Raw genomic sequence first — 24,450 nt, forward strand, 5'->3', positions numbered from 1 at the left:
CAATATAAATTCTTGCATTTGCAGTAAAAAGAACAAGAATTTTATTCAGTACTTTGTCCTTTATTGTATTGAGTTTTATTCGGATTGTCATTCAGCAAAAAACAACAGACCAGAGATGGTAGCTATCGTTAATCAGATCTTTTATCGCTGATTGAAGAGCGAGCTTGTGTATTTACTAATTTAATTTAACGCTTTTGCCTTTTGAGTTAATCGTGTTTGTGTCTTTGGACCGAAACGTAACAAGTAACAAGGATCATAGGTTATGTTCAACGAAGCTTAATTACTGTTACTACATAGCAGTTGTTGTTATTATTGGTGCTGTTGTCATCCTCTCGGTACTTGAAGCAGAAATTTTATCAATTTACGGCAAAGTATTCGATTGACGATCGAGTAATGAGATTGAATAGACTAGACGTAATTCTAGCATGGTTAATATAATGCTCGTTTATAATAAATAGTAAATTGATTTCAGTAATGATTATTGAATTAAATTGTTTGATAGCCGTAAACTAAAGCTATTTCTTATTTATCAGAGTAGTTATATTAATACCAGATCTAACTTATATTAGGAGGCAGAAGGTAAGAGGGATAACTTACAACAACTGTATTGTAATAATGACAAGTGTAAAGCAACAGTTGAACACTTTTTTTTTATATTCAATGGTTTGATTTTATTTATGTTTATCGGAGCCGGATATTGAAATAGATCTATAATTTCACTTGATTACTATAGATTTATCTATATATTTTCGATACCCGTTTAATCGACGGCTTATATTTAGTGTTTAGTCGACTTATGTTTGTTTGTTTGTTTCTAACTGAGTTGTTATGGGCGTGGTTGGCGTTTATTTTATTGCAAAAATTTTCAATAATTTTTTTACGGTACTGATATTAATATAAACTTACAAAAAAGTTTATGAAATTAAAGTAATAAAATTTCAAATTGATAAAATCAATTAAAAAATAAAAATTAAAAAATTTAGAATTCAATTTTTTTGAATTAAATTATTTTGACTTTTAAAAAAACTAAGAAATGTTTTTAATAAATTTTTGTGAGAAAAATTGGAGATGTTTCTAAAAAAAAAAAAAAACAGATGATTTCTAAAAAAAGAAAGCCCTATTGTTAAAAGAAAAAAAGAAAATTTATTTCTCATTGAACATCTAGATCCTCAGATTGAATTCTCAATAATTCCTTTTATTTCACAGTAATAGCGGAGTTGTTTATGACTGTCTACTTAGAACATAATAAGATAAATAGAGAATCGAGAATTGAACAAACCATTTTCCGTGTTAGGAAGAAATTTATTAACTTTTTTCTCAATTAAATAAAAAAAAAAAAAAAAATGTGGGCCGTATCAACGAATCATTGTTTGGGATCTAAGACAGTGTCAGAGCAGGTAATTTTCCCGAGCAATTCAGAGACGTACGTGAGTAAAACCGAACCCTTGTTTTGTAGTATCGCATACAGAAATACAGGTGACACGTTAGCATCACACGTAGTCAGTTTACCTGAGGCTCGTAAAATTAGTAAGAAACCCTGTACTGAGCGTTTTTACTTAAACCATCAAAGGTGTCCACGGTCTCGACTCCTCGGATCACGTTTTTACGGGCCATGTTTACGACGTCGTTGGCTGAATTTATTCGACCCTACTGTTTCTTTTCAATTTTCAGTAACACATAAACATATTTTTTAATTATTATTATTATTATTATTAATATTGTTATTTTTAAAATTTATATTTTACGAGGCATCTGGGAGATCCCGAATCCAAGAACCGATCAGATCTTACAGAAAAGCCTGGCCCTCAAGAGCGTTATCAATCTCTTACCGACACGCGGATAATTAAGGGCTGACTTGCCATCAGCGGAGTTTTTTTCGTAACCGGGAGACGTTTTATGCACGGATCGCATGTCCGAGTATTCCTTATCTTACGCGCCATCCAAACTTATTCTTATTTTTATTTTTCTTCAGGTTTATTACCGGGTGGAAGCAGTTACGGCGTTGGCGGAATCTTTATTTTCTCTCCCCCCCTTCCCCTTCCCCTCAAGCCTCTGTTTTTACAGACAGACCCACAGGCGAAATATTAAATCTCACCTCTACTCGCACATCACGAAATACCATCAATCCCTACTGTTTGTATTTTTGACTACTACACACATTTTTTATTTTTTTTTTTTTTAACGCCGATTCGTATTCTGTCGACCTTTATTTTAATTGAATCACCCAGTTGCTTTATTAATATTATATTTTTAATGAACTTCACACCGTTTTATTTCCATCCAGATAATAATTATTTTCTGGTAATAGATTATCACTAATTTAGAATTTTAATTAATATTTCAATATCAATCAACTGTTTTCAATTTTAATTAATTGAATATTTAATTCAGGTAATTATTGTGATTAAAAATTTAAGCAATTTTGAATTTTAAGTAGCTTTATAAAAATAATTATTCAATTAATTATGATAATATTAATAAAAATTGTGTCGAATTAAAAATAAAATAAAAATTTTTTAAATATTTTTACCACCAAAACAAATAAAAAATAATTATCTACAATCCATAATCTATTACCCGCATCACCCTTTGGCATATGAGCCAAAGTGTGTTTGTAACACCAAGTTTTTTGGTAGCAACAAGGCGTCTGCAAATTCTTGTCGGCTTTTTAGTTTTACTGCCTGAAACCTCGGCAACAAAAAATCCGATGGAACGCGGCACGGGAGCCAAAAAATAAAGGATCTTTATTTTAATTCCCTCGAAATTTTTAAAAAAATTTTTTATCACTATATACCCTCGTGAGGCCAATACGACTAAAAGAGTAGGGGGAAGGGAAGAGGATAAAGATCGCTTTGATACGAAAACAGATCCAGCAACTCGGGTATTTTTAAAAACATTTATTACTCGTGATGCTCTTAATTGCCGGACTAATTTGCGTGCATTTAGTGCTTCGCCGACAGAAACAATATTTCGACAATCCCGAATTTCGGGTCCCGAAGGATAGAAGTGCAATAAGACTGAAGTATAAAGGAGAAGGTTAGAAAGAAGAAGAAGATAAAAAGATTATATTAAGAAAAATAAAAATAATAAGAATAAGAATAAGACGGAGGTAATATAATGGGAGTAAAGAGGGAAGACACTAATCCCTAAGGGTCTCACGAAAAATCTCGACACGCGGCATACCATGCTGAGTCGGCAAGTGATTATTTTCGAACTCGCTCGCGCGATTAATAACGAGACATTCAATTTTACGAGCCTATTAATTGCTCCACCGAGTTAATTGCCATGGACGCGTACAAGTGCCCGAGTTTTATTTTTTTTAATTTTATTATTATCATTATTATTATTATGACTATATCGATCTATAAATATACATATAGATCTATACAAAAACTTTTTTTTTATCAAATTTAATTACAATTCCTGGTCGACCTATTTCGCGCGTACTGCAGTAGTACCGTGTGAAAGCAATTAAGTACTTAAATTATTTTATTATACATTAATTGATTATTATTACAATAAATTTTGTTTTTGTTTGTTCCAGGTACGTTTTATTTATCCACTCGACCCGAAAAATCGGGAACTGGTTCAAAGTTAACGGGTAAATAAATCTATCGCTTTTATTTTTAATTTATGTATTTTTATTTATTTATATTATATTTATTTCGGTTGACTTGAGAAAAATTTAAAATACTTCACCGGTAGTTTTATGTAATGCAAATATAAGAAATTTTAAAGTAAAATTATTTTCCAAGAATTGTGAAAGCTGAAGTAATAATTATCTTAGCAAAGTTTAAAGTGAAGTTTCAAAAGCTACTTTCGAAAACATCGATTTAGATTCTCTTCAAATGGGTCTTTACTTCTATCGAGGTGTTTCCGGAGTAAAGAACTTAATTTCTTGATTATTGTCGAGGGAACAATGCATTATCTGAGTTTAAGCTCTAGTTTGTTCCTTTTATTTCAACGAGTTTTAAATAACATTAATTCATTTATTAAAAAAACAAAAAAAATTTCGCGGTTTAATTTTAAATATTTTATTAAAAAAAAAATCCACTCAAAAAAAATAAAAAGAAAAAAATTAAATGAGCTAATGAAACTAATTTAAGCTAAACTAATTTTTCATTACTTTATTTCTGATGCCTGGGGCGCGATGCTTCCTTTTCCCCTAAGTAATTAATTGTTTTTTAGCATCATTTGAGCGTTATACTGTTTTTTTATATTTTAAATAAACTCAGTATTACTCTACAATAACTTTATTCAAAAAAAATAAAAACTTTAAATTAAATCACTTGTATTTTTAAAAAAATTATCCATTACTTTTTAAAGCCGAGTGAATATCAGTCCCCGAAATAAAAAACCTTGAAAACAAAATGATAGACGTTTTTAATTGGGATGGAGAGCGATAAACGTCAAACAGCATTTGCCAGTGATCAGATATCAATTCAAATGAGCTCATTATATTTTCGGGCAAAAGAGATTATAAATATACACCCATATGACTGTTATAAATGGTTAATGAAGACTGTTGACTGGTGAATCTCGCTAATGTGATAGCGATAGTTAATTTAATACTAAAATAAATTCCTAACGCTTGACATCATTATACAAATGATACGCTGATTAGTTAATTGTTGTCAGAATTAAAAATCAGAGGAAGTGATTTAAAATTAAAAATTTCAAAAAAAAAAGCTGTTTATTTTTCCAAACTCATTTAAAATTGACAAAATAAATCAAACAAAACAAGTGAGCTGATCTCTTTCTCTTTGAGGATCAAGTATCCAAGTCAAGCGACTCACGATGATAAATCCTACCTCTTCGCAGCTGCTGTTATACTCCTCGAATTAACAGTCGTCGTACGAGAATTTAAGCTCTATGAGTAAGAAGATAAATAAAAATAATGAAAAAATAAAATAATAAAAAAAAAAATAACTTTGAGGGACGTAAAAATAGCTGTCAAATTTATTATATTAAAAAAATTTTTAACTAAACCAATTTAATGTTTCCTTTAAAAACACTCAACTCCGAGTATTTTATTTTATATTTATAATTCGCTGTACATAAATAATCCGATCAAGTGAGTAGAGAACAGTCCAATAGGAGAAGTAGAAGCAGTATAGATGAAAATCAAAAAAAAAAAAAAATAGTGTAATAATATAAGTTAACGTGTGAATTTTTATGATATTTATTGCAATGACAGCTATGTCGGTGAGGTTTCCGACGACTTAACTAATTTGCCGATTTTTCGGGTGATTTAATGTGCACTATATCTGTAACCGAGAATAAGTAAATAAATATAACTAAGCGTTCACTGTTTACATGGAATACAGAGTAGATTATAGAGTATATAATGTGTAATATAGATCGGAGTGACGCACGACAGAGCCAATAAACAGTCAGACTAAACTTCAATGACAGCGAGTCGATAAACAAATTTAACTAGTCAATAAATATGCTTGAATTTATTTTTGTATGTTTTATCTTTGGTGGATCTTCTGAATTAAAGCTAACCGCTAATAGATATTAGTATAGTGATTTTAATTATAATTATTATGCGTAAAAGATGAGACAAAAATACATAATCCGAATTTAACCCAAGGACAAAATTTTAATCTGGAATTTAAAAATTCAAGGACGTAAATATATTTAAATTTGTTTGGTAAACAATACGATGGAGGAAGAAAATTTAGCGGGGTGATTTATTTAGGTGTTAGATAGGAATACTTGAAAATAGTTGTAAAATATGGCTTCAGCTGCTGGAATTGATACAAGATGGAAAAGCCGAGCGAATATTGCTCTGTAGTATTGGATTCGCGAAAACACTCCGAGTTTGCTCGTACATCACGGAAAGATAAAACTTTAGTGCCGGTTGCCGGTAAAGAGGGAACGAGAGAAGGAGAAAAAGTGATAGAATCGTAGATATAAGCTTCATGACAGCAACAGAACGCAAAAGTTTAAAATAAACCAAGGAGAGGTATAACGCCTGTTCGCGAAATAAACTGCCGGATTTTTTGTTTGTTTTAGTTGTTAATAAACAATAAATAAAAGTTTAATGTAAAGTAATGTAAGTGTAGATTGTGATTTGAAAGATTTATTTTATTTTGTAGAAATAAAAAATTGAACTTCCAATTTTAAACACGAGAAACAAAACGCGCTTTTCATCGAGTTCTGCATTGTGTATTGGCGGTAAATAATTTAAATGCTAAGGACTGCGGATCTGGCGAGCGAGCAGAGGTCGCGGGAACATTTCACTGTCAATCTTCGAAATGATTAACGAGCCGGATTACGGTCAGGTGTTCCGTCCGAGTTGCTTTTGTTAGCAAATCATACAGATATAATACATGATACATAATACACAATATATCTGTATGTTTTTGTGTGTCGAGATATTAATGTATGGCACTAATGTGGATGGGAGATATTTAAGGCGAATGACAGTTTGACATTGAAGCCATTCAACGCGATTCTATGGCGCGTTATTAAACATCACGCGTGGAAGAGCTAAAAAGCAGGATCTGGACATTTTTATGTCTCGATAAGGCGCCGGCTTTTTCTTGGACGACAAATGGCATATTCGATGCAATTCGCGACTCATCATTACCTCTATTGATTTGAGAAAGTTCAAATACTTTAAAATTGATCGAGTTTTTGTTTATGATGATTTATTTATCTGTTTATTTACTTTTGGTACAACTATCGGCGAAAATTTTGAAGAAAATTAAAACATTCTAATATTTAACTCAGTTTTGACTTTTGATTTCAATTTAAAATTTTTATATTATTGAATTTTATTTTTTTAAATTATAATATAGTAAACTTTTGGAAATTACTCATGAAAAAATTTTCTGACTAGTCAATTTTTGGCCTAAACATATATTTTTCAAATAGATGCTGACATATATATATAGAGATACATGCAAAAATATGTTAACATAAATGTTTTTCCATGTGGGTACATCTATAAATCATTTTTAAACAAAGTGTTGAAAAACTCCGACAGATGGCGTCAGGTCGTTAAATCTTCTCTCAACTAAAGAATTAAGTTTAAGATATAAAGTTCTACGATACAAATTATTTTTCCGACTCTTCTAACAAGTTTACCTGATAGTGTCTTTTAATCTAATTACTCTTAAAAGTAAAAAAATTTTCAATAAATTTACAAACTTAGAATAAAATAGATCGAAAAGCCGCAATTTCAGACCGTGAAAAAAAAGCGACGAATAATTAAAGGTCCGTATTTACGTGAATGGATAAATGTATCAGGATCGCGAGAGGTGTATTATAGTTATATGTAGACTGGGAGGATTGACGATGCGGCGTAAATGCCTGACAAACAACGAGGCATCGAACCGTTCAGCTGGAAACGCGTCATGGACCACGAGTCCCGACGCCGCCAAAACCGAATCTGCTTTTCACTTTCTCCTCTCTCCACTATCCACCTACATCATATAATACCATAGGCGCGCCGCGACGCTATTATCCAGGGATCCCATGGACCGGATATTTTTAAATTTTATTCCGACTCGCCCTCTGCTGAAACTAACGAGTGGTCAAAAATTAACTGGCTGGATAGGATATTTGGACGTTAATTTTTGAAGCAGTTTACTGGTACGCGTTGTATCAATGTTAACTCGCCCGGAACGTATCGGGATATTTTTTTTTTTATTTTTTATTTCTATTGTAAATAAATTTTGACATTTAACTGCTAAATGTTGGCTGTTAAATCCATTATTGTTTTATTTGAGTGACAGCATAAGTAATAGACAGTAGTTGTGTAAGTACAAGTATAAGAAACGGAGCCGAGCTTTTCCGCGAACCCGATCGCCCACGATGAGACACGTAGAGCTTTCCGCGTGCGGTGTTTGCTCAAGTATATAGCAGTGTCGACGCAATTACGAGACTCAGTGAAGTCCCTTGCCACGCGCTCCTCGACGACGTGATCTCTGAATAGAACATCTTGTACAGATATGTATAATACATATGCATGTTAAACAGAATCTCACTCACTAGTCTAGAGAATAATACGATCCATGCTGTCATCACCGGTCCCTATTTAGCGATATTTCCAACTAAGACTCCAACTCTTTCCTTGAACCCAAAAAACAATCGGAAAACAGAATTCGGATCAATGTTGTCATCCAATAGAATATTTTATCATATTCCCTCAAATAGGAATAATTATCACTTATACATGGATTTAGACAGAAATAGAAAAGTCTGGCTCTGTATTCTACTGCTTACTAAAGCTAAAGGATTTTTCGGGCACCATAAACCCGTTGCCGAATTAATGTGTCAGCTGCCGCGGTATAGAGCCGCTAGGTTGTTCATGTTCAAAACTGCATGCCCAAATAGAATATAATGGAAGAGAATAGAAAACCAGAGAAGAGGAAAAACTATCGGCCACATGGCGCGATCGCCGGTACTCTACCGCTGGCACATACGGCGAAAGACAAGTTGCCAAATAAAAGTAAAAGTCTAATCTCTGAAATTCTAGTAGAATTAATGGATCGTTTATTTGGAAAATTTTAAATAAAAATTAGTGTCTTTTTTTTACGTAAAAACATTTTCTGATAAGGCCCCACGTATAAATCTACGCCATGCATAATTTTTCATGTATCGAAATAAGGCCTAACATGATCAAATATTGCCATATCAAAATATATTTGGTCTAATATAAACTTCAACAGATGGCGTATGATCGCTGAATCTTTCCCTTATTAGAGAGTTCAATCTGAAGTATTTAAGTTTTAAAATAAATTTTTTTTTCTCTCCTAAAAATCTTATCTAACGTTGATTTTTTAATTGAATCATCTATTTTTGTCTTAACTTGAACAATAATAATTTTCTAGAAAACGTATGAAATTAAAAATTAGGATAATTTTTTTTACTCTCATATTTTGGCCTTATTTGACTATATATAACCACATCAACCCACAGGCGGTATCAGAAAATTTTTTCACGAGTCTGCAGTCAACTCAAACCTTATAATAAAAATAAAAACAAAATTTTCCAACATTGCAAGCTCTACCCCACATGTTTATCATTACACCTAAATAATTATAACTAGCAGAAAATAAATTACAACCCCATATATTAAAACCCTATTCCGAAGTTTTCCTGGAACAATAACCACTATTTTATTTTTATTTATATTTATAGTTTTATTCGGCTGTTTTTTCTTCCAAAACCATAACACATTAATCCCTGTGCGACGCACGGCTGACCACGTTCATCAGACATATATCCACTGCCACAAAATCCGGTCTTAAAATTTTTTTCGCGACATCCCCCAATTCGTTTCGGTCATTAAGCTCGTACCGGTGTGGTACACACAGCCACTAGGAAACTACTAGACTCTCCACTCTGTAAACTGAACATACATATATAAACACACAGACACATGCTGAGGATTGTTGAACGCACGTACGTTCGATTCGGCGGAACAAACGAGCAGCGTTGGTCGCACCAAGCGCATCTTAATGAGACGGCTGTCATAACGAACCAACCCAATCAATTATATCCTTCTCTATATATTCATACACATAACACATAACGTACGTATGAATAGTTGAATGTGTGTAGGAAGAATACGCATCGGGAATAACGAACTGTTGTTAGTACATTGTATAGCTTAACAAAGTAGGATACAGATAGGATGAATGTATCTAATCCGTAAATTTGTCGGTGGTGTGATGCGCATACCACATACGACTTGATACCGCTGGAAGCGAAACTCATTCACTGGTATGCCGTAGATATAATACCGGAGAAGAACGGAACAGAACAGACACCCTATCGCAAATCGCAATAGTATGACTGGGTTCTTCCTCTGCTCTGGGTTCTGACTTTCGATCAACGTTTGGGTCGTTGCATTACCACCTCACGTGCATTAAAGCAATTATCGTGATCGTACCCGGCGTTTATCGACTCCGGTCAATTGACGCGAAGCTCAGTCCACCGGGGGGCCACGTTACGATAAATCCATTGTCATTCACCCTCGCTTTGCTCGACAAATCGTACGAAAGTTCGCCCAAAAGATTAATAATAATATTATAGACTGGACTATTCGCTCGGGTCCTATTTGCCATTATACATTAACAATAATGCTATTACTATCACTAGTAATCAAATAATGTTAATATTTATTTTTGAAAATACTGTGTTGGTTTTTATTTACTCAACATCTTTTGAGAAAAAAATTTTAAAAATGAACTATACAACGACTGAAAAATAATTATTTCTCAAATGTCTATTTCACTGGGAATTTGTCGAGCTTTTTATTGGTTTTATTTATTTTTGTAGTACGTCCTACTAGTATTATATCTTTTTTTTATTATATTAAACGATAAATCATTTTTTTTAATTTCGTATTAAGTAATAAAGTCTGAATAAAAATCAACAAAATTATTTAATACATTGTTCGATATAATACTGTAACGATAAATTCAGCTGTAGTAGTTTATTGAGTAGGTAGATTTTCAAATATTTAAATAGTATTTATTAGCTTGCAATTTACACATTATTAATATTAAACAAAAATTAAAAACATCTCCCATTAATATTTACAGAGATTTATTTAGTTCAGTAAATATATACAATATTAATTTGAGTAAATATATTTTAATTACTTTGTGTATTGACACTCATTAATATTTTTAATATTTTATTTGAGCTTTAACAAATTTGGTGAATTTATTTTATTGGGTATCAAGCGTCCAATTAATTTCTTAAATAATAACACTCTGTTGATTTAGATTTCAAAATTATTTTTATTCATTTTTAAGGGACAAAACAATTTTTTTAGGATTTTATTTCGATAATAAGACACAGATTTATTTCGTGCATTTTTTGATTGCCGTAACCTTTGAAGTTATGCGCTTAAAAGATCCATAGTATAGATGCGATGTAGTGCACTGTAATAAAAAAATAGTGTATGTAATATATTGTTTTAAAGTTAATTAGTTATTTAGTAAAATTTAATAATCAATTTAATACTTACGCACAGAACGTCTGCAAGAATTAGGAGACTTTAAGACGGGCACACCATCGATCATAGTGATCGCGGCTACTAGTCCGAACACAAATAGCATGATTTTTAAAAAATTCGAAGTCATGTTGAATATAATGGCTCTTGCTTTAAATAAATCGATAATTAATATAATTACCATACAATTATGAAATTTATGGATCAAATGTTATTTTTTCCACTTACTGAAAATAGCAGGCTTTATCTGCACTTCGCCAATGCTTGTCACAAATATAATATAATTTTTACATTAAAATTTTATATACTTTTAGCAACGGGATTGATTTACTCAATCATAGTTAATTTTAGAAATACTTAGTAAATAAAAATTTTATTGGTTTATTCCCACTGAATTTTATTTCACGCTCTATATTTAAAAATATATTTAAGTTAAAAATGACAACCAATCAACGTAATTACCGTATTGTTTAAAAAAAAAAATTGTAAAAATATTATTGCACAACTTTAGAAAAAAATTACCAATTAAATCATGGTAAAAGTAGAAAATTTGGCTTTACTGATTGGTGATTATTTTTAAAAGAACAATTATGAAATACTAAAGAAAAGCGCGATAAATTTTTTTTTTACTCTGAACTAAACACTAGAAAAATTACAATTTGAAACAAAATTTCCCAAATGAAATCTCAAGCATTGATTTTAAAATTTCCAAATTTAATTTTACAATTTTGAAAAATATTTCTTATAGAGTTTGTAAAAATTTTAATTTTTTAATTTTTTGTTCAAGTCACTCATTTATAAGTTGAACTTTAAACTATAATAATTCATTTTTTTTTTTTTTTCGTCTAGGTATAGAAAAATAATTGAGTCGAATAATTTGAGGAATAAAATGTAGGCTTGTTACTATTCAATAAGACGAATGTTAAAAATGGAGATAGATATTTAAATAACCGATAAGAACTGTATTAGCATTATTTTTATTTTCTAAATAGATACCTTGATTTGAATAGACTCATGATAGCTAATCTCCCCTTTTTATTTATATTTTTTTTTTATATATATTTGCTACTAGGAAGCTTTATCTAGTTATTTAATCATTCAATTATTTCGTCATTAATAACTACTGCATACTCTGTCTTTTATTTATTACGCAGAAGATTTATTCTGACATTTTTAGATTTTAGTGAAGCTATATATTCATATTTTTATCTTCGCTTGACTTGATTATTTTCTATATTTTATTAAAATTAATTTTATTTCGCTTGCAAAAAATAAAAATAAACGGGCTTTATCGAAAAAAATAAAACTAAAATCGGAAAGAGGCAAGAGGTTTAGGCGCCTCGAGGTTCCGCAATGTGCTCGCGATATTCAGCGGGAGCTCCGCGGAAATTTATCGTCAACACGTGGCAGACTGTGTTGGGCGTGACGAGTAGAACGCTTAACGTGTCGGCCCGAAGATAACCTAGAGCATCTAACATCTCCTACGCGAGTAGCGAACAGCAAGACCATCAAAATTATTAGCAAATTTCGCGCTGGTGCATATGCTGAGAGCTCCGTCTTCACTCGCTAAGAAAAGAATAATTTACGAAATGCGCTGAGAGAAAAAAGTAACTCTGTAATCATCCGGCTCGGCGAGTCGTAAAGTGCTGAGTTGAGCTAAAGTATGCTAATTTTTTTATTATTTTCTCCGTAATGTAATTTAACAATTTGCTTATTTTATTACATACGCTCAGACCTTACGTTTAATTTTAAAGTTCAGTTAAACTTTTCATCATTTTATTTTTTACGTCTTAGTTTTAAACAATGTCAATTAAAGTCTTAGCCTGATGATCAATTGTTTTCAATCAGATTTAAGTTAATGAGACAAGTTCAGACATTGATGGAAATAAATTCACTGGCATCACTGCCCTCGATAACTTTCCCGAGTTTCAATCATCCAAATCAATAGTAATTATTTAATTAAAAATTTTTTTAGGGATTTCAAAGTTAGTGAATAAAACTTTTCAAAACGGTTGAATCGTTTTCTGATAAGTCTTTATTGATGAAGTTTAATCACTAAAAAACAATTATCGTAAAAATAACAATAATTATGAGGAGTTCCGCAATTTCTGATCTAATTACAATTTTTGAAATATTTATTCAAGAATATGATGTAAAAAAAAATAAAAAGTACCAATAATTTTTTCTGTAGTATTCCGGTAGAAAAATAATAATAAAAACATGAAAAACTAATGCGGTAATTTTTTTTTTATTGTTGTACTTCTAAAATTTTTAGTAAAATTGAATCTACTTGTTAAAATTATCCATAAATTAATTCAATATTTAGTCTTATTAAATTAAAATCTAGTTTCTCCAAAATGTGAAACCTATAGATTTCATTTATTTATTTAAATAAACAAACCCAACAGCCTAGGGCATTAACAGGGTTAATAAAGATACAATGATTAGTACAAAAAAAATTTTTTTTTGAAGTATAACAAGATGACTTGTAACTAACATAGTAATTAAATAGTTAAATTGCTAAATGAAAAGGCTAATGATGTGTTAGCAATTGCAACTCAAGAAAATCATAGCAATTTAAAAAAAATGAAAAGAGAAATAATAAAAAAAAAAAAATAAAATAAAATAATAATAATGCTTATAGCAATTATACAATTGCACATATTCAACGCCATTTAGTTGCTAATTTGCTAAGTAATACTATTAGTTGTAAACCAATTAGGAAACGTCGTGAATTGACGATATATTTTATAATTATAACATTATGTATTTTTTCGACCTTAGTGCATATATATCTTCGAATAAAAATTGAATTGAAAATAAATACATAAATGTATGTTTCGATACTGTAAAAATGATTAGTAAAAGATTGAGGATATGAAATGAATCGTGGGCGTATCGCGTGACAAGAAATGTTATCTGGTTTCTCTCTAAAACTATTATACCAACAATAATGCAGAAGTATATATCCTTACCTTATACACATCAACTTGGTGAAGAGCAAAACTGTTAACCCGAAGCAGCCGATACCAGTCGAGGATCCTCATCTTGCATCGTATCGGGGACGTGATAGCATCCAAATTATCGTTAATAGCGATAAACATCGTCAAGACAGCCCAAGGAAACTGAAACTTATTTAATGAGTATGATAATTAATTTAAAAGATAATCTACGGTTAACTTTTGCAATAAAAAACATCTTTACTGTAATGGCGCTGAAAAATAATTATTTATGCTCTTCTCAAATATCCAATTTAATTGGGAGTCAAAATCGTACGGAAAAAACAAATAAATTATCAAAAAATTATTAAAAATATTTGCCTTTACTCGGGGGTGGTTGAAAGGCATAAACAAAAAAGACAAGAAGCAAATAAAAATGAAATGAAATGAGCAGAGACAAGTCACATCGATCATGTGGACGTCAGGCTCTCAGAACTAGCCTTTGACAACCGACAGCAGCCCATAAACGATCTACCGGTCTTGTCCTATAAGCAAAGTTACAGTAAAGTACTCAGTCGCGTTTCGCGTTACTTTAAGTACGCCTACAACAGCCGTTACCGAGCAGAGGGCGTCATACCATTCTCAACTGACAATTTAAAACTTACAGCACTTTAAGTGCCCATAGTAGTTGTGTCTCATCAAGACAATGACAACGCTACTCTTATAATACATCAATACTTCATTTCAGTTTTAATATTTACAGCCATACTGTGCTTATACCCGACTCTGTACCAAGTCTTACATTAATGGGTTGGGTATTAACAACCAAAGTCCTCTGATTTATTTGTAAAACATAAAACATTAAATTCTTCAATAATTTGCATTGTTAGAATTAATAATTATAAAAATTTAAATAATATCCTGTCACTAATAATTTCATGTCGAAAATTTTTAAAACTAGACTCAACTCTTTAACGTCCAACGCACGCCCACATTTGCAGTGACTTTTGTCTAAAATAGTTTTGTCATAGTATCCTTTTGCGGTTTTTTTTTTCTTCTTAGGATGTGAAATTCGTAGCTGACAGGTAGATGAGTCGTTGAAAATTAAAATGGATACACGGTAATGTGAGCATGTAAATTTTAATAGAAGTGAAACGTAAATAGATTACCACGATAATATAATAGACGAGTGGTACAGGGATTTGGACACTGGTTTTAACATATTCGACTCAACTTTTGACTCGTCTTATCTTATCTTGACAATTTGCAAGCATTAATATTCGTCCAACGCTCGCAGCCTACGAAGTTCCAACACAAGGAACTTTTTAAAGGAAGAACCAGTGAACTAGGTATTACGTGTGCTAATCCGCCTACTTCAGTGCGCTCTTACAGACTTACTCCCCCGTTTTATTGTAAACTATTGTTATTATTAATATTATGATTTATTTTTATTTTTATCTAACAATTAAAGTTACAAAATTTTGTTTTTATACTTTATAATCTTTTGAATACAAGTTTTTGCACGCAAATATTTTTGATAATTACCATATATCCGTCGCTCTTATAAGGTTGAAGTTTCTCAGAAGCAGTAGCATTATTTATTAATTTCAAAAATAATCAGTGAGACTATTTTAACCGTTTTAATTGATTTTAAAAATAAAAATTCTCATAAAATTTGAAGAAAAAAATATTTTCAGTAAAGTAATGCACTAAAATTACGCAGTTATACTTAGATATAAAATTTTTGGTAAATGTTGTCGAACGATAAAAAAATACGTTAAAATAATTTTTGTAACAACTTAAAATAAAGTTTAATTAACAGGAAATCGAGTTATAGATAGAATTGGTCATTAAAAATTTTTAATTCTTCTAATACATTTTTTATGATAAGACAAATTCTATAAAAAAATAAAATATATTTTTTTTTTTTTGAGTCATCAATTTGAGTCAATCATCAGTCAATATTAAAAAACATCTCATTTATTAATAAAAATTTTTATGTTAATAATTTTGAAGAATTTCATTTTCGAAATATCGGAGTTATGTTAAAAAAACACTTATAGTGACAACATCGCGGGAATAGTCAGGGAAGCTTCATGTGACTTTAAAACGTCGAGATCTGATGAAATCTCGATTTTAACAGAATAGGGTAAAACCAAGGAATTCTCGATTTTCGAAAATTTTCAATTTTCTTAGCGGCAAGTTAAAAATTAAACAAAATTATTGTCAAACAACATTTTTAGTTACATTTATTTATTTTTCAACGCTTAATTTATAATAAATGAAAAATTATTTTTAATATAAAAGAATAATTATTTTATAACAGGTCTTTCAAGTTACTCGTAAATTCTTGCAGTACAAACGTAAGGTGAATAAGGAGAATACCATATCTAATATTTGCAGTCAAGATCCTTACAGCAATCATCATCTGTATTGTACTAAAATATAAAATTAAAATTACTTACAATTAGTAATTTGAGTATTTATTTAATAACTAATTATAATTAATGATCACATACCACGTATGATTCAGGGCGGCAAGTCTTCGCATATTTAGTAATCACGAAATTTTCGATTATCAGCAATATTAATATTACCAGCAACTCAATAATGATCATAAACTGAAATTTCGCCATCTTTAACTGTAATAAAACTAATTTAATTTTCTGTCATGAGCAAAATATTAATTTACAAGTATATAATTATATTAATGAGCTTTATTAATTAATTAATTAATAAATGTTTATGTAACATAATTAGTGTGCACAAGAATTCATTTAGCTATTCAAGTTAATTAAAATTAAAATTTCTCTATTTAAAAGTTTTAACTAATTCTGAGTATAAATGAAAATTTAATTATCAAGTTCATACAAAATTTGTACTTTTAAAAATTTGAGAATATTTCTAAAAAGATTACCGAAGTTTTTTTTCTCTTAGTAAAGAATTTATTTTAGTATCTGATAAAAATCATGCGATGTAATTATAATTGTCATTTATTAAATTTATGATAGACTATTAAAAAAAAATTAATTAACTGGACAAAAAGTATTCCGATAAAAAATTAGATCATTACAGAATTTTTTTTTTTTTTAGTAAAATTAGTTATTTTCATTTGATAAGATAAAATAAAAGGAAGAATAAAATTTTTAACTCCCTGCAGCCGGTATTTGAATTGAATCGAATAACGTCGTCTTAAAAGTCGTTAAAAATTTATAACGACAGTTTGATGAGTAGCGGCGATGATGTACGGCTGTTCGAGGCGTATGGTAATTTATCCCGGATTTTTCGGTGGTTTTTTTTCTGCTTGCCGTCTATACTTGCCGCTCAGGGTGACAATAGCAATCTATTTAAAGAAGTAAATCCCACGGGAAAACAGCAATGAGTCCGGCAGCTCTTACATACCGGTACCGGTTCGTCACCCGAGGCTGTTAAAGCTATTCCGAGAGAAGTATCTCGTGCGTACATACAGCACCTCCTCTGCTATACACTTTCGTTTTATTCTCATATATATATGCATGCATTCATACGAATGTGTACGAGTAATATAAAGCCAATACAACTAAACTGCTAAGAGAATAAGAGAATAGAATAAGAACGACCAGAGAGTTTAAACTGGTAAGCGGAAAAAGATGGAGAAGAGAGAATAGAAGACGGAGATGAACAGCGAGCAGTAAGAAGAACAAGGCGAATAAAAATAAGAACAAGGAGTTAAACGTGAAGAAAATACGTGGGCAGATCTCTAAGTCGTAAACGCATTCGCCTCATCGTCCCGACGGGACCAATAAACGTCCCAATAATGACTAGAACGGCGTTATTCTTGTCTCTAAATATTTATCACGAGAACACCAGAATGTTCTTCTCTTTTTTTTTTTTTTTATTTCTTTCCATTTGTTTGCAATAGAGAGACTGTAAAGATGAAAGTCGATGTATGAGAGCTAATTCCGTTTACCAAGTTAAGATCTACAGGCTTTCATTTACTCAACATCTTTTGATAAAAAAATTTTAAAAATAAACTATAAAACGACTGAAAAATAATTATTTCTCAAATGTCTACATCACGGGAAATTTGTTGAGCTTTTTATTGGTTTTATTTATTTTTGTAGTACGTCCTACTTGTATTATATCTTTTTTTTTTATTGTATTAAACGATAAATCATTTTTTTTTCTAATTTCGTATTAAGTAATAAAGTCTGAATAAAAATCAACAAAATTATTTAATACATTGTTCGATGTAATACTGTAACGATAAATTCTGCTGCAGTAGTTTATTGAGTAGGTAGATTTTCAAATATTTAAATAGTATTTATTAGCTTGCAATTTACACATTATTAATATTAAACAAAAATTAAAAAACATCTCCCATTAATATTTACAGAGATTTATTTAGTTCAGTAAATATATACAATATTAATTTGAGTAAATATATTTTAATTACTTTGTGTATTGACACTCATTAATATTTTTAATATTCTATTTGAGCTTTAACAAATTTGGTGAATTTATTTTATTGGCTATCAAGCGTCCAATTAATTTCTTAAATAATAACACTCTATTAATTTAGATTTCAAAACTTTTTAATTATTTTTAACTGACAAAACAACTTTTCTTCATATATCATTTTAAGATTGAGACAGATTTATTTCATACATTTTTTTTCAGTTTTTCCACGAGGACCTTTACACTTATAAGCTCCACAGCAGGGTTGTAATCGATTGCACTGTAATAAATATGTTTATTTATTTATTCTTTAAAGATACTGTTAATTTTTAGAATTCAATCGTTAAATGAAATAAAATGTTTACATACAGATCTATTTGGTGTTTGACAAGACCTTTTGACGAAGTAACCATCGATGACCGCGATTGTGGCCATCATTCCAAGCACGAATAAAATAATTTTGGAAAAGTTTAACTTTATTTTGAATAAGGCAATATTTAATTTAGATGAAACAGTAATTAATATAATTATAATTAATAAATAATTATGAGAATATTAAACCAAGTATTTATTTTTCTACTTACTAAAAAAATAGATTTTTTTTTAACTCTGCCGATGTTCGTCACAAATTTAATAGTATTTAGAAAAAAAAAAAAAAACAATTTATATCTTTTAGAATGGATATTAATTAGATCGATAAACTTTAATTTTTATAATATCTACCAATTACAATTTTATTGGTTTATTTATTCTCTTATATCTATTCTAAACCTTATTTTTTAATGCAGTAAAAAAATTTACTTTTTTTAATCAAAAAAGTCATAAAAATATAATCGAATAATTTTAAATATCAAAAACAGCCGTTCCTTTCATGCATTTCCTTTGTGTACTTCCGCTTTTGTACATTCTACATTTAACAACCCTGCAGCAAAGTTTGTTTGAATCGCACTAGAAAAAATTGTACATGAATACAATAATTGGTTATTTTGAAACTCAATATACTATTCAAAGTACATAAATTTCACTTGCTAATCTATTTGGTCCAGTGCAATAGAATATCGGACAACTATTGCTCATAGTATATACTCAATGTTATTTTTATATATTTTAGTCAAAAATTTTATATAAAAACCAGATAACAAACAGGGTGATGACAATTAAAATCATTTAAACTTTAATAGATATTTTATAGTCTTTTCTACATAAAAAAATTCCACTGAAAAATTTTATTTTCGTTTTAAAAATTTTCTCTCTCTAATTGATCACTTAAATAAAATTATATTGCAAAAAACTGTCAACAAAAAATTCGTAAAGTTAACCGTAATTATGGTAAATACAAATAATTAACGAAATAACGAGGATAATAAGAGCGAGAATATTAATTCAGTATGGTGGCATTGTTGAAAAAAAATATTCTTGCAAGCACATTAGTTATTTTTACTGCATACTAAATAACGTAGTCTTTTGACGATGAGCAAGACATTTTATTACTTTACCGTGATTATCTCTGGGTTTTATTCATACACTTACGTAGGTAATGTTTCATTACTGGGCACGACACGCACAAAAGTCGATTGTCGGGTACAATAATGTAAGGAAGATTGCCCTTTGGGCACGCGTCATTATTCGGATCGCAGATGTCAGGAGGGCTTTTTTTTCTTCAACCGTAGCTTCAAGTAGTCTCGGTAATGATATGCAGCCTCTCGGTACAGAGTATTCAAAATAAGTAATACCAATAATGATTAAAAAATAATTCGGTTCAAACATGTGATTCCTGAATAATAGCCTAAGGCGTCACTTGTTTGTTATTCGTGCATGTTTCGTCAACAGTAGTACACGTTACACGTTGCGTGTGTAAAAAAAGGAAAAACTGGTATTTTTTGTTTATTCCTGCGGGTGCAAAACCAAAAACTTTTTTCTCGAGTGTGTTAATTTTTTAAATTTCCATTTTGTAAATTCCGGCCATGAAAGAACCAACTCACGACAAAGTTACGTCTCAGCAAAAAGTTTTAAAGCTACTCAACTTTTATTCAGCAAGTAAAAGCACCCGTGTGGCCTTACATTAGCAAAAGCGACGGCGATACGTCACCGACTGACAAATATTCCGGAAAAACGATGAACCGGGTGCACTTAATGTATTACCTTCTGGAAACTCTGGTAATCCATTTCGTGCTACGTCAGCGGCCATTTTGTTGAGCGCTTGGAAAAACTTACACTCAAAGTAAAAGTACTTGGTGAAAAATTTGTTCGCGAATGTGAATAAAAGGACGAATACAAGTTTAACTGTCGGAATTGTAACGGACGTTTTGGTTTTTTGATAAATGGTAATCATACACGGAGAGAATTTTATATTAATCATAACAATACTAGTTTTGTAGATTTTACTATTTTAGGGTCAGTGTATTTATATGAGAAAATGAGTTTTTATAGTTAAATTTGGTTGAAAAAGTCTTGACCTAAAGTTGTGCCTTCTCAAAGTAAATTGAAAATAAAAATTATTTTTTTTTTTTTTTTTCATTCTAATTAATATTAGAAATGACTTTTTATTTAATGTTAATATCAATTTAATAAAATATAAACTCTGATGGTAATAATTATCAAAGATTGTAGAAATTGTTAATTTGATTTTAAAAGTTATCATCGAGATATTTAATCAAATTATCTGAGATAGTTGAAGATACAATTTTATAGTAATATAACAGATGATAAAAATTAATGTATTAGTGGCACCTTTAATCATTTATGTCGTATTTGTAATAATAAAAGATAGTATTAATTACTATTAAAGTATCTTAGAGCTTTTTACAATACTTTGATGATAGTATTTACCATAAAATTCTCTTCGTGTACAATATTTTTTATTTTAACAAAATTTAGCATGACTTTCTTTATAAAAATGCTAAATTTTTTATTTTTTTGTATAATTTTAAATAATCAATTTTGATGATTAACCTGACACTTTTATTCAAATGATAATATAAATAGGTTTGTTTTTGTCGCTATTGATATGACGGTAATACGAATTATTGAGTGACGGGCTATCTACCCTTGGTGAGTCACATGAGTTGACACTTGGTCCCTTTCGACACGTAAACTAAATACAAAAAGTATGAATTTAAAAATTCGAACACAAACATGACGCGACTTATCAAGGCGTCCCAAACGCTGTCACAAAATGATACGCCACGTTCCTTTATGTAGCAGATCCTGGCCGTCGATTGGGTAATCCGCTGGCAACTGACGACAAGTAAAGTTTTATCAAAGTTAATAAAACTTCTATACACAGTAGCACTAACATTAATTGACAATCGAGGTATTTTGTCGTACACGTGGCCTTTTTACAAGGTTTTTTAGGGGATGTTTATCCAGGACTAATCACATTTACGCTTATCTAACTCACATGTCCCGATTTGTTGATCTAGGATACAAAAACCGTCGCCTAAACTCTCTAGATCAGGAAAATTAATAGCTTTTTTATCTTGTTTTACTTAGGGCGTAATTACCAGGTAAAAAGTTAGGAGTTTGAAAAAAATATATCGATTAGTGTTTACGGAAAGAACTGGAAAAACGGGTTTTAAAAAAGCCGATTCTCTGCTCTGGGTAGAGGGAGAAGATACTGCGACAAAAAGAGGAAAAAATAAAGGCATATACACAGCAAAAACATTTAACGCTCTGCCGGGAAGTTGCTCAAGAGCAAAAAGAAATCAAAGGACGTTAACGACACCGGTGATCGTTAAGAAATTAAGGAATTAAGGGCTTTCGACGACAACGACGACTATAACTATTTTCTATAACTATACCTTTGAATATAGTTAGAGTATAACTAAGTTAAAGTTGTGGCAGCAAGCGAGAAGAATAAGACGAGAAAAATAGTCGGTAAAAAAATAAGACAAGCACCACGTCTTATCGGTGGTCGTTTGTCTCTACCGAGTAAAATTCACCTCTATTTTTCACAGTTTCGCAGGAAGAAACAGTAGCTAAAAGCCCGATGAAAACAGACATACATCCTTACGCCAAGAGCAAAGACAGTTTGAGAAATAAGTGAGACAGAAAGTAAAAAAAGGTCTAAATAAGAAATGTATTGCAACAAAGGTTCTGTATATGGTTGACTAATTGCAGCCTGGTTATAAAAATAATACTAATAATGTAAAAAGGTCCATTCGGTGGATTATCGGGCAGCAAAAAGGTGATAAGTCGTCAGTGAATTTAGCGGTTGTGAAAATTGTTCCTGACGATATGCTTGCCGGCAATAACACCCAATTACGTAAATTGGTCTCCAGATCCAGGTTTGCGGATACCGTGGCCATTAATACGAATTACACGCTCAAAGTGTGTTCACATTTAATGCACGCTCTGATCATGGTCCTCCTCATTTTTTATCGGTTATTGTGAGTTGTGTATGTGTGTGTGTATGTGTGGTAATATAATATAATATAAGACCCTTTCAGGTTACGCGTGTGCTCAATAGAGACCCAAAAAAACACACACATGAAAGAACATAATCCCTGGTCAGAGCAAAAGCGGTCTTGCGGCAATATGATGTCACCTAATTGCCGCCCGGCACATCTCTATAAAGACCAATCATTAGGCACGATTATCTTCTCTCTAAATGTCCGAAATCGTCACTCAATTACTGCGACCCTTTCACCACTTTTATTCTGGCGGCACTTGGCAATACTTTTTAATGCATAGAACGGGACTGCAATTTGTGAGTCGCGTGGCCAAATATTCTAGGTTAAAGTTAAACCTACTAAGAGTAAGAATACATTGTGCTCTATGTAGGTGATTAGAGGCGCGACAATTAGAGCTTAAAAATAGATAATAACGCGGTAGAGCGCATAAATCATCTCGGTGTTGTATTATAGTGCTGGACGCTGGTTATTGTTACGACGTGTGTCCCCTATCTAAAGGAGTCAGAGTCACGGTAACCACTGCAGCTGGCCAAAAAATGTTTCCATACATCGATCCGGCACTTTGGCGAGGCCATTAGCTGCGAAAAGCCATTTTGAAAAAATTACCCGGCGTGTGGTGCGCTTAGGGAGCAGGACATAGAAAACGACCGAGACAGAGAAAGTGAAAATGAGAGTAAAAGTGAGAGAAATGGCCAGTCTACCCTTCGAGGTCATGCTGCGCCTCGTCTAGCAGCCCCTCGATCTCCCGGGAATGCAAAATGCACCACTAATGGCCGTACCGTGTTGCATTACAGGATTAATGCGCCTTGTATGTTCATGCATAAGGTTATTAGGCGAAAAATGAAATCTTTGGATTTGAAAATCATTTTTAAACGAAAAGAAATTTTCTTTAAAATATTTACTATTAAAACCATCAGGCAATTTAATTGCCGATCTGTTCTTTAATTGTAAGATGCCAGGGCGTTAGTGTAGCATTTATTAGCAACAGCAGCATTTTTTAAAATCTGTCAGTAAAATTTACTGGATTCACAGAATAGAATTCTTAATGGACATATTTATTATCATTATAAATTTTATCGATTTTGTCTTCTGCAAAAACTAAATTTAATAAAATTAAATAGATTATTAATTTTTTTGATTTAATTTATTATTCAAAATTTTTTAATTTCACAATATTAGCTAATAATAAGAAAAAAATTACGAATGTCGTTAATATAATGCAGAAAATTTTCTACAATAATTATTCAGTAAAATCAAAAACTCATCAAACTTACACATAAGTATATTTCATTTGAATTATCCGATTTTATGTGAATTCAACAGCTTTAACATTATTTTGATTAAAGGGTAACGAATTGCAGAGAAAAAAAAGGGAACGAGCAACGCAATTTGCTTGTTGATGCAAATGTTTACTATTGATTCGGACTTTTGACTTGGTGCTGTCACATAGTGTCGGAAAGTTTTCAATTAAATTTTCGAGCACGACACATTTTCTAGATGTAGGTCACTGAGAACAAACAATCAATTGTTTACAATTCCAACGCTTATGACCATAATAAAAAACTTGGGTTTAGTTTTTAGTTACATTTAAAAATTTTTACTAGACCCTAAAAAAATTTAACGACTGCTTCAATGTATCCAGTACCACATGAGTCGCAAGTTTTATTGTTATTACATTCAG

At 30.8% G+C, this 24,450-nt stretch overlaps 2 protein-coding genes across 7 annotated transcripts in view; one reads left to right on the forward strand and one right to left on the reverse strand.

Moving 5' to 3' along the window:
- Positions 1-24,450, forward strand: part of LOC141534839 (roundabout homolog 2) — a 258,219-nt gene that overhangs the window by 168,419 nt on the left and 65,350 nt on the right. The window lies entirely within an intron of this gene.
- Positions 1-24,450, reverse strand: part of LOC141534840 (uncharacterized) — a 173,424-nt gene that overhangs the window by 80,107 nt on the left and 68,867 nt on the right. For 3 of the 5 annotated variants that reach the window (XM_074254432.1, XM_074254431.1, XM_074254433.1), the window contains 4 exons: positions 13,957-14,112; positions 11,210-11,244; positions 10,997-11,131; positions 10,754-10,910 (listed from right to left, as the gene is read on the reverse strand). In XM_074254432.1, the coding sequence (XP_074110533.1) occupies positions 11,017-11,131; positions 11,210-11,244; positions 13,957-14,112 (306 nt within the window). In that variant the 3' untranslated portion in view covers positions 10,754-10,910; positions 10,997-11,016. Of the gene's footprint in view, positions 1-10,753; positions 10,911-10,996; positions 11,132-11,209; positions 11,245-13,956; positions 14,113-24,450 lie in introns of those variants that run through there. The other 2 variants (XR_012480499.1, XR_012480500.1) reach the window with 1 other exon arrangement.

Source organism: Cotesia typhae, unplaced genomic scaffold, assembly GCF_013202065.1.
Source record: "Cotesia typhae breed Kobodo isofemale line unplaced genomic scaffold, CoteBio_Ctyphae scaffold_13, whole genome shotgun sequence".
In the NCBI taxonomy this organism is placed as follows: Eukaryota; Metazoa; Arthropoda; class Insecta; order Hymenoptera; family Braconidae; genus Cotesia; species Cotesia typhae.